This window comes from Branchiostoma lanceolatum, chromosome 7 (assembly GCF_035083965.1).
Source record: "Branchiostoma lanceolatum isolate klBraLanc5 chromosome 7, klBraLanc5.hap2, whole genome shotgun sequence".
NCBI lineage: Eukaryota > Metazoa > Chordata > Leptocardii > Amphioxiformes > Branchiostomatidae > Branchiostoma > Branchiostoma lanceolatum.
In genome coordinates, this window is record NC_089728.1 from 23,275,760 (window position 1) to 23,287,239 (window position 11,480).

The window sequence follows — 11,480 nt, forward strand, 5'->3', positions numbered from 1 at the left end:
TGATGTGTAAATTGATTGATTATGGGATAGGCCCATAGTCAGGGGCGAGTGTGATGTGTAAATTGATTGATTATGGGATAGGCCCATAGTACGTGTGAATGTGATGTGTAAATTGATTGATTATGGGATAGGCCCATAGTCACGGGCGAGTGTGATGTGTAAATTAATTAATTATAGGATAGGCCCATAGTCACGTGTGAGGGTGAGGTGTAAATTGATTCATTATGGGATAGGCCCATAGTCACGTGTTGGTATATGATGTGTAAATTGATTCATAAGGCGTTAGGCCCATAACACGTGTTGGTTATGAGGTGTGAATTGAGTTATGATGGGATAGGCTATAGTCACGTGTTGGTATATGATGTGTAAATTGATGAATTATGGGATAGGCCCATAGTCACGTGTTGGTGTATAATGTGTAAATTAAGTCGGTATGGGATGGGCACAGGTTTTATGGGTTAGGTAGATATGTATGTAGGTTGGATCCATGGTGGGGCATTGTGGGAGATCATGAGGGTTAAGGTTAGGTATTTTGTGTGAGGGATGCACGGTTAGGTATAAAGTGGAATAATGCATCCTTATATGTGGATATGTTTGTTGTAGGCATTACGGGACAGACTCAACATGCTGGAAGCAACGGTTCAGAGGCTGTCAGGGCAGCAAACTGCAGAAGCCATAAAGCAGCAGATCCTGGAGCAGGCGGCACGACAAGCCGCTCTGTTTGACAGGAGGAAGGTAGTTGCGTTGATGGAAACGCTGGTGGACGTGGCGAGGGCGGAGGGCCACCCAAGAGCGGAGGAGTTTAAAGTAATTGTGACGCAGTTGAAACCGCATGTCCTTAGCCTCCGTTTTAAGGAGTTGTTGGTGGACCAGTTTGGTTCCAAACTACTCAAACAAGTGTGTAAAAGCGTGTCCACTATAGTGAATAGGGCTACGACTAACACAGATTTCAACCAGGGGCTCGAGGAGTTTCAAGGAGTGCAAGGACCCTTGAATATACCTCGGCCCCTGCAACAGATGCCTGCACCTCCCCAGCCCATGTTGACTTACCAGAACCAGCTTAATCCACAAGGGTGGAACCAGGCACAGTTCCAGGGTTTAAATCCTGTCTGGTACCAGGGAGGTTTTGGCGGGTACCCTCAGAATCAGTTCCAGGGCCCATTTCCGTCTACGCTTTCCCCAAATCAGTTCCAGGGCCAAGCTCCGGCCATGTTTCCTCAAAATCAGTTTCAGGGCCAAGCCCCCTCAATGTTTCAAAATCAGTTCCAGGGACCCCAGGTTTCTCAGAGTCAGGTGACTGTGCCTGGAGGGGGGCGAGGCAGAGGGTGAGGTAGAGGCCGAGTTAGGGTGGCCGGCCCCACAGACCAATGTTTTCGCTGCAAATTATTGGGCCATTTCGCTGTAGATTGCAGAGCACCTTTTGTCAAGTAAATCAGAATCAAAATTGTTAATGGTATTCAAGTGGTTGGATTATGTTACAGACCGGAACGGATTGGATTGCGACTTGGAAAGTTTCGAATGAATGTATGTCAGTATAGTTGATCAACTGTAATTCCGAAGATGTTGTTAACTTGGTAACTATTATCAGAGCTTGGATGTTGTAAAAATGAGTGATAGGGAATTGTTGTTAGCAGTCATCAGATTTCCCACACTGTAACAATTATTTGGAATATGATTAAAGAAGTTTTTCAGCAAGCAAGAGTCTGGTTATAATGGTTCATAAATGATAGTAAAATGTTGATATGTGTGTAGGTACTCTATCTATATATGTATATATAGATATAGGAATAAACAAGTGAGGTGGTAACAACACGGGGTCCTTTATCTGGAGTTAGACATGAGCGAGGAAAGTACTGATAACAGGGTAATAGTTTTAGATAATCAGTAGACGTAAAACTTTGTATGACTGTTATTATAGACACACGATCTTTTAAGAATTGTGAAGTTACAAGTTAAGTTGAAATTTGGAATACCGGGTCATGTTAACAAGGTGGAGTTAAAATTAAGATCAATTTGAGCGGCTAAAGTTATGAAAGGTCCAGATAAGATAGTTACCTTCGTCGACAAATGGTTTCGTCGACAAGGTTATTCGATGGTGCTTGTCTGTGTGTCTGTTAGTGAACAGAATAAGTCGAGAACGCCTGGATGGTTTGTTGTCGTAGTTGGTGTGTCGGTGTGTATGTGGGAAATCTCAAGATGATTAGATTTTGGGCGAAGTGTTTTGCATAATTAACGAGAAATGTGTAAAAATGTGTTACATTGTATGCTGAAGTATGTGTACGTGTCGGCTGTATTTTTCCAAGGCGTCATGGATAGGGCAAGGAGGTCCTGAGGGGTCATGTTGAGGGCAGGAAACGTCAGTTACACAAATTGGCTGTGAGCCAGCTGTAGGCATAATGGTAAGGTAGTCTCCAAGCAGACCTATGGGTTGGCTATAGCAGGGGCAGGTTTTGCTTCAGACTGTGAAAGGGAATTACTCAAGAAGGGCTTGGTGGATGGTCATAAATTTCTGTAAGTACATAGCTTGAGTGCTGATGTACATGATTAGATACTTATTATGCAAATCAGTATCTAATTTGCATAATTAATGAGGAAAGTTTATACATCCATCAATTTCCATGATAGGACTCTTAAACATGTGACATATGTAACTGAGGAAGAGAGAAATATTAATAGATATCAGCTTTGCAAATGAGAACCTCATTGACATAATTAATGAGAAAAACTATAACTCGAGATGGTCTTGATGGATGGTCATGATTTTTGGCATGTAGATAGCTTACGTGATGCTTTGTATGATTGGATGATAATTATGCAAATCAAATTCTAACTCGCATAATTAATGAGGCAATTTTAAAAATCTGCTGTGTTCCATGATATGACTATTCAAATATGTGACATTTGTAACTAAGGAAGAGAGGAATGTTGATAGATAGGAAATATGCAAATGTGGGCCTAATTAGCATAATTAATGAGAAACTACTATAATTCCATACTAGTAAATGACGGCAATTTCATAATTGTGGCATTAGGAAGTTGTGTGAATGTGAACACCATTGAATCAAATTATGCTAATAAGGAGGGAGCTTATTTGCATAATTGATGATAAATGTTAGCATAACCTTCTTTGTTAAGCTCATAGTCATAACAAGAAGGTTTGGACAACTTATGTTATTTGGGTGAAGAGGGTCAACTGGTATGATTGATGATTGATGAAAAACACTCCTAATACGTCAGTCATAAAGGTCAAAATCATTTGACGAAGGTATGAGGTCGTAGAACTCTTGTTTGGTTTAAAATGGGGAAAAGTGGTTTCCTGGGAACAACTAGAATCATAAAACCAATGTAAATACTCCTTGCGGTCCTTTGCCAGAACTAGGAAAGCGGAATTGACCTCCAGACCACGTAAACGAAGTAAGACGCACAAAAACAGAGATTTATTTCCGTTTTAGGTGAAAAGGGTATGGAGTGGTTTTCCATTGATTCAAAAAAGTGGTGTCAAACCATGTAAATGACCTAAGAAGTTGCGACAAGGTTAAATAGTGTATACAATAATTTCCTTAAGTTTAGTGTTGAGGGAAATCTAATGATACAAGACGGTAATCAGAGTTTTCATTATTTAAATTCAATACAATCTGGCTCAGTACTTGTTGGAGTTACAGATTACAGAAAGGTTATCACTGAGCATTTGAGAAAAGCTAGTTGGTGTCTTGTTTTATATAAGAACTGCCGTCATCAACCGGTAAGACCGGAATTACGGCTACAGTCACCATAAGACGAGGTTTCTTTACCGGGCTAGGTTTTACTTGATGTTTGCCGGTTCAGAGAAAGTAGACTTATTCGATTGGGGTGAAAACGCGAAAATTTTAATCCATAATGTCTTTGTATTTAAAATGTATTGAAGAGTTACTTAATTGGTATTTTACTATGTCGTAGCCCATCCCTGTCACATAGGTGCACAGCATGTGATAGACTGAGCCCAGGGGTTTTTGGGTAGAGGAACCTCGTTAGTTACTTAGTTATGAGCTGTCTGGTATAGCTGATAAAACTCCCTTGATACTAGTACGGTATCAATTTAGCTTTGGTAAGTTCAGATAATTGCCAAAATATATTTTGTGGTGGTATGATGGACACATGAAGTTATTGGGATTAATCGTTATATTTCAGACGTTCAACGTTGGGGAGGTCATCCAACCATTTGAACTGCAGTTTCCGGTCAAGTCGCTAGAAGCCTACCATAAATTCTTGACCGAACCTCAGAAGTGGACATCAAGAGCCAGGGACGATGCTAATGTAGTTCCACCTCCGTTAGATGCAGTTGTCCAGGGAAAAATGAAGGCTTCAGCGGATTCCATCATGTTTAGAGATCCTAATACGTTTAAGGCGGGGGGATTACACGAACATGCATCTGAATGGAATGAGATTATCCAGAATAATGAATGTTGGTCGGAGGTGGGAGACTGGATTAACAATGGCGTAGATATGGTAAAGTTCATCCGACCTTTTAAGGGACGTTTCAGTGGAAAGATATATGACACAGCATTCCCGCCTCCGGCCATCTTCCCGAATAGCAGGAGTTGCGCTCCGTTTGCTAAGTTCATATCGGAAACCATTTATAGCAGGATAGCAACGGGGGCTGTAGCAATATGGGGTAGAGTGGGTTCAGTACCTCCTCCTTACATTGTTTCACCGATTACAGTGGAACCCAACAAGCCAAGGATGTGTTTAGACTTAAGATACCTAAACCTATGGATGAGGGACTGCCCATACCCTGGATACAGTTCTGGATGTAACTAGATATGTAGATAAGGGTCATTTCCAGACAGTTGTGGACGATAAAAGTGGGTATGACCACATCTTCATAACGGAGTCTAGCAAGCCTCTAGTGGGTTTTAGATGGGGAGAATGGCATTTTGTTTCATCAGTAATCGTATTTGGCTGGAAATGCTCTCCATTTGTTTACCAACAAGTCGGGCTAGTAGCAATGCACAGAATCAGAGAACTAGGAGTACCTTCAGCTCTTTACATTGACGATAGACATGCAGGACAGCTACAACTTAAGAACTCCACATCGGTTACCACCGGGTCATTCTATGAGTTGGCTCAGGCGGCATGTTTTGTCTTATGTACTCATCTGCTTAGGATACACATTAGGATTGGAAAAATCTCAGTTGAACCCCAGTGTGAACCCAGTTTTCCTGGGTATGATAATCAATTCGTTGACCCTTTCATTCGGTTTACCTGATAAGTTGACAGGAAAGCTAACATCCTTCATGTTAGCAGTCCCAGCAGCAAGGCTGTTCTGCCGTCAAATGTTTGCGGAAATCAGTGCGGCAGAGAGGGAAAGTAGGGAGGTAAGGATTAGAGGAGGCGTGCGTGAGGAGCTGTTATATTGGAGGTTCCTAGATTCATGGGAAGGCTGTATGACGTGGAAACCAGAGAAGCACGAAGTTTTAGAGCTGTCCACAGACGCGTCGGGGTTCAAGTGGGCAGGGGTAGTACACGCGCTAGAAGGTACCGTGGAGTGCGGAGATTACTGGGAGGAGGGAGAGGATGTTGAGCACATTTCAGTAAAAGAGACAGAGGCACTGACAAGAACTCTGCTTTCCGTTCAGGATAAGGTTAGGGATAAGCGAGTAGATGCCAAGGTAGATAACAAAACCCTAATAGGAGCGTGATTGAAACAGGGCGGGAAAAGTGCAAGGCTCAACGAAGCATTAGTGAAGTTGTGGGAGGTGACGGTATTGTTGAACATAGATCTAAACCTGCAGTACATCTCCTCACAACTGAATGAGGCAGATAAGCCATCTAGACGCTATCAGTTCACAGATGCGCAGTTACTCCCGGAACTGTGGCAAAAGGTAGACGTAGAATTTGGGGGCAAAGACGGTTTCCATCAAATTTGATGGCGTTGCCCTCTAACGTTCAGGTAGGCAGAGATGGGCGGAAACTAGGGTTCTTCAGCAGGGAACCAACACCGGGATGCGAAGGAGTTAATATTCTTGCTCAAGAGTTAAGAAACAGGAACGCTTATGTCTTCCCTCCCTTCAGCTTGATTCCAGCGGTGATAGCGTTAATCTGCCAACAGAAGGCTTTAGTAACAATTGTTGTTCCTGATATCTATCCTAGGAGTTACTGGTGGCCAATCCTACACAATCAGGCAGAGAAGAAAGAGAAGATAGCGGTAGTGGGACGAGTCTTGTGATATACCCGTCCTGGGGGCAGGGCTGGAAGATCTTCCCAACAAATTAAGTGGGATCTGTGGGTGTCCATTGCGCTTGGCTTTTAAAACGGTGGATTCCTACATAGGAAAGTTAAGAGCAGTATTCACGGAGAGAGGAAGGGGAGGAGATTGGGACGAAAGATTAGGGCTGGGAAATCCAGCAGCCAGTCCGGCGGTCAAGAAATACCTAAAAGCTGTAACTAAGGAGCAACTAGAACAAGGGCTTACACGGCGCCAGGCAAAACCAGTCTTCTTGCCAAAAATTATTAGGGTCTGCAGCTTTATTGAATCGCAGAGGGAGTTTGAGAGGTCCCCTACGAAACTTTTTATTTTAGCATGGGATCAAGCAATTTTCAAATGTTTATTCTTTGCGGGGGATAGGGTAGCAGACCTTATGAAATCCAGAACGGACGACATTGGGAAATTACCATCAGGGGGTCTGTTGTTTAACCACACCTGGGGGAAAACCCTAAGAGACGGCAGAACTAACATATTCTCCTTAGAGCCCACAGGAGATCCAGCATCATGTCTGGTAGGAGGGGTGGAAACGTACGTTAAAACCGCGAAGTGGTTGTCCGTAAACTTGAAGGGGGGACTGTTATTTAGATCCACATCTAAGGAGGGACACATTTTGATAGAAGCTCCATCTACGTCAGCGTTGGACAACGCGTTCAGGAGATACAGTCAAACCTGTATTAGCGGTCACCTTTGCATAGCGGCCACCTGCCCATAGTGGTCACTTTTTGTCGGTCCCTTGGATTTTTCCCATTGACATAAGCATTAAGAATTAGGCTATAGCGGTCACCTGTCCAACGCGGTCGCGGCCACTCGATTTTCGGTCCCGCGGGTCTGGAAACACTGCCGATAACGGTCACGGCGCATGGTCGCCGCAAGATTCGGGAGCCTTCTTTCAAATCCCCGCAGAAAAAATGTCATTATAGCTGCAGTGTTACCCATTAAAATGTTGTACATGGTTTTATTTTGCTCCTGGTGTTGGTTTTGAATTTCCAAAACGGCTAAGACGCCAGAAATTTGCAGACAAACAGAGCCTCTTTTTGCGCGGTCCTAGCGGGACGCTTTGTTTACTTGGGTTACTTCACTAGTAGTACCATGGGGGAGCAGTTTGGTAAAAAAAGACAGACGCCTTTTATCCTCTAAAAAAGGTTACAAAGTCATCCATTCTTTGTATATTCTGTTCTCTTTATTCAAAGAACTTCTTTAACGAAATAATTTTACATTTTGTACTATTTGATGTAGAGTAAAATCATAACTCACACATTGCAGCTGCACCCACATTACAGTAGACTATCCCAATGACCCTATGACCTCTCATCTTGCAGCTGTTGTTTTTTCTCCCGGCAAGGAATCCAACCCAAACAGGCTGATTTTACCGTGAAATTCCGCAATTATTTGCTGATAAATGATGTCGCCGCGCAATTGAAAATGACACGGTTGTCTTTGGCAACATTTTGGTTGCATGTGCTCCGGATTGGGGCGGATCGATGGATCCGACTTGGACTAAATTTGCTTGTGGAAAAATCCGGACCTACCGAAAGCAGTCGTCTTGAGCCGATGGTCGTCTTGTGGAAGTGGTCGGTAGACCAAGTTTGACTGTACATGTATGTGAATAAATGTTTCTCAGTGGGTACAGAAAACATGTGCCACATATTGCTCGTAATCAATCAACCGTTTCTATAGAGCGGCCACCTGTCCATAGCGGTCGATTTTGGCCAGTCCCTTGAGTGACCGCTATAGGCAGGTTTGACTGTATCTAGAGAGGATTGGTTTATATGAACTTATGAAGGGGACACGTTACATGGCTGCAGAGCCGGATGTGCCATCTCTATGCACATGGCGGGTGCATCAGACGCTAGTATTATGAGCCACGTAGGGTGGTTTACCAGGAGAACGGCCTCATACTACATGAAGCTAGCACAGGTCATGGAAACGGGGAGCCTTCTCAGAGGTTAGCATCGGTAGAAGTTCAGCAGGGGGTGGAGAAGTATAATGAGTATAGCCAGTTGCAAGGCGTAAAGAAAGCATTTTGAAAGGGAGATGTTAACAATAGACATTAAGAGGGGGATACAACTATAATAAGAATGCAGGGGTTTTTCTATAAAGATTGAATAAGAGGGAGCACACACAGGCGAGGGAGAGAATTCTATGTATTTATGGAAGAATCGACTGCTGAGTGAAGGCTGTATGCTGAATATCAAGCTAAAATCTGAATTCGACAAGGGGGTGCTGGGCCGAAACAAGAGGGTGCAGCGCCCCTCTTTCCTGATTTAGATGAAACCCTGAGAATGGTACCAGAAAGGTTGAGCGTGAGGCTAGTATCGATGTTGAAAATATAGGTTACACATAAAGAGGAGTTTAGAAGACAATACGGAGAAGAAATGATAGCGAATGACATGTATAAGAAAGAATAAAGCTGATGTATCGACATACTCGTTGTGGGATCAATTGTTGAGATTTGACTGATCTGTAGAAATCATATTCAATACGTAGTGAATTTCTAATAATATGGTAAGGAACAACCCAGAAGGAAACAATGACGCCAACACAAATGTAACTAGAGTTCCACGACCTCATACCTTCGCCAAATGATTTTAACCTTTATGACTGACGTATTAGGAGTGTTTCTCATCAATAATAAATCATACCAGTTGATTGTCGTAAAATGTAACATGTCCAAAGTATCAGCTTAACAAATTATGAGCCTACGGTTATGCTAATATTTATCATCAATTATGCAAAAGAGGCCCTTATTAACATAATTTGATTCAACGATGTTAACATTCACATAACTTCCCGATGCCACAAAAAAAGTATTAAATGTATGAAATTGCCATCATTTGCCAGTGTGGAATAATACAAGTTACTCATTAAGTATGCAAATTAGGCCCACATTTGCATATTTTCTATCTATTAACAGTCCTCTCTTCCTCAGTTACAATTTGAATAGTCATATCATGGAACAAAGCGGATTTTTAAAGTTGCCTTATTAATTATGCAAATTAGAATCTGATTTGCATAATTATTGTCCAATCATACTAAGCATCACACAAGCTATCCACATACCAAAAATGATGACCATCCATCAAGGCCATCTTGTTATAGTATTTTCTCATTAATTATGCAAATGAGGTCTTCATTTGCATAGTTCATATCAATTAATATTTCTCTCTTCCTCAGTTACATATGTCACATGTTTCAGAGTCCTATCATGGAATTTGGCGGAAGTATAAACTTTCCTCATTAATTATGCAAATTAGATACTGATTAGCATAAGAAGTGTCTAATCATGTACATCATCACTCAAGCTATCTACCTACCAAAAATCATTACCATCCATCAAGCCCTTCTTGAGTTACCTGTATTCCCTTTCAAAGTCAGACGCAAAACCTGCTCCTGCAGTTCCAAAAAAGCCACTAGGGGGCCCAAACCCACACCACTTACTCTCTGTCCAAAGATCTATCTACCACTCAAAAATAAGTTCCATAGCATGTCTGGAACACGAGTTATCAAAACAGGAAGTTACGCTGCAGTACCGTAAGAAGCTGCTAGGGGGCCCAAAATCTAATCGTTTTTAGGTCTCATCAAAACCTACCAACAGACCAAATATCAAAACAATCCATCAAGGCATTCTCGAGTTATGCTGTGCCACTACAAACAGACAGACAAACGCTACCCTCTGCATAACCTTCTCGGCGAAGGTAATAAAAGTGGTATGAGAATGGGGTAACAATAAGAAGGGAAGAATTGATAATAAGATTGGGAGGTAAGAGATTGGGGGCGGACAGAGAAGCAGTAAAAGAAGGAATAGGGGCACGACTTCAGGTACTACCCCATAGCTCCATTGGGATGGGCCGATCATTGCACAGAAAGAGTAGGTAACTAACTTTCCTGTGCAGTGATTGGCTCATCCCTAATGAGATTAAAATAATTACTATATAAGGAGGGGCAGCCAACGTACAGGTCTGTGCAGTGAACGGACCCATCCTTGCCACCTGATCGGGCAGCCGGAACATTCACAGAAAGAGGTCATATGGGGGGGGGGGGTACAAGATCAAGGCACCCCACCCCCCCACCCCATTGCAGCAGACGGAGAACGCAGAAGTGTTTGTGAATGGCCGCATGACTTCAGGTACTACCCCATAGCTCCATTGGGATGGGCCGATCATTGCGCAGAAAGAATAGGTAACTGTTACTAGTACTTGAAATGGTGATGATGTAAATCAGAATCTAATTTGCATAATTAAGGGGGCATTAAATAAAGCAGTTCAATGGCAGGACAGTTAGAAAATGCAACATTTGTTGTAACCGAGAAATAAAGGGACACTGATAGATAAAAGTTATGCAAATGAAGACCTAATTTGCATAATTAATGAGAAAATACTGTAACGTTAATTCCACATTGGTAGCTAACGGGTTTGTGTAAAAGCCCGCGGGGCCCCATTTGTGAATGAAAGTCGCTGACTTGCTTCGCTGTGACGCGATGTGCCACAAATACACACAACCGATTGTCATATAAATGTGTGTACTAAATGTGATAGGGAATTAGACACCCTGCTTTAGACAAAATGCCCTCAAGACATCCAATGTTTTCCTTCCATGTTTTCCCCGGTCAATTTCTCCGGTAACTTCCACTTGATTTGATCAAAATTCGTCGATTCAAGCCTTCAAACAGCCCCATCGCCGCTCCTCGCACCAAATATCAATCGTTCCCCGCGGGGCCCCCGCGGGGTACCCCGTAGGTTATCACGCGGAGTGCCCAGTGGACTTGGGGTGCCCCGCGGGGCCCCGGTTTTTACATAAACCCGTAGATAACTGGAATTTCATACTTGTGGCATTTCGAAGTCATGTGACAGTGAACATAGTCGAATATAAATTATGCAAATGTTGGCCTAACTTGCATAATATACATTTCATGGTGATTTGAGGTCACCGAACTCTTGTATGTTGTTATTATAAATACATGCACGTAGGCCGCCTAAAGCTTTAACTTTTGATCTTATTCTCTGTGAAAACATAACGTGACGTCATTCAAACATTCTCTAGTAGAAAACACAGAATACGTCCAACGTCTTACCGACGGTGTAATAATGGTCTAATCTCTCCATAGTCGCGTTCACTTGGCGACTTTCCGAGTCGACGGCGATGTCGTCTTCTCCCCTGCACCCGGGCGCCATCTTCCACAGGTCAGGGCAGGTCACGGTCACGCCTCTGCCGTAAACACCTCTGCCGTAAACACCTC

At 42.8% G+C, this 11,480-nt stretch overlaps 1 protein-coding gene across 3 annotated transcripts in view; it reads right to left on the reverse strand.

Annotated features, from left to right (window-relative positions):
• Positions 1–11,454, reverse strand: part of LOC136438211 (phosphorylase b kinase regulatory subunit beta-like) — a 55,236-nt gene extending 43,782 nt beyond the window's left edge. For all 3 annotated transcript variants that reach the window (XM_066432967.1, XM_066432965.1, XM_066432966.1), the window contains exon 1: positions 11,316–11,454. In XM_066432967.1, coding sequence (XP_066289064.1) covers positions 11,316–11,415 — 100 coding nt within the window. In that variant the 5' untranslated portion in view covers positions 11,416–11,454. The remainder of the gene's footprint in view (positions 1–11,315) is intronic.
• Between the last annotated feature and the right edge of the window lie 26 nt (positions 11,455–11,480).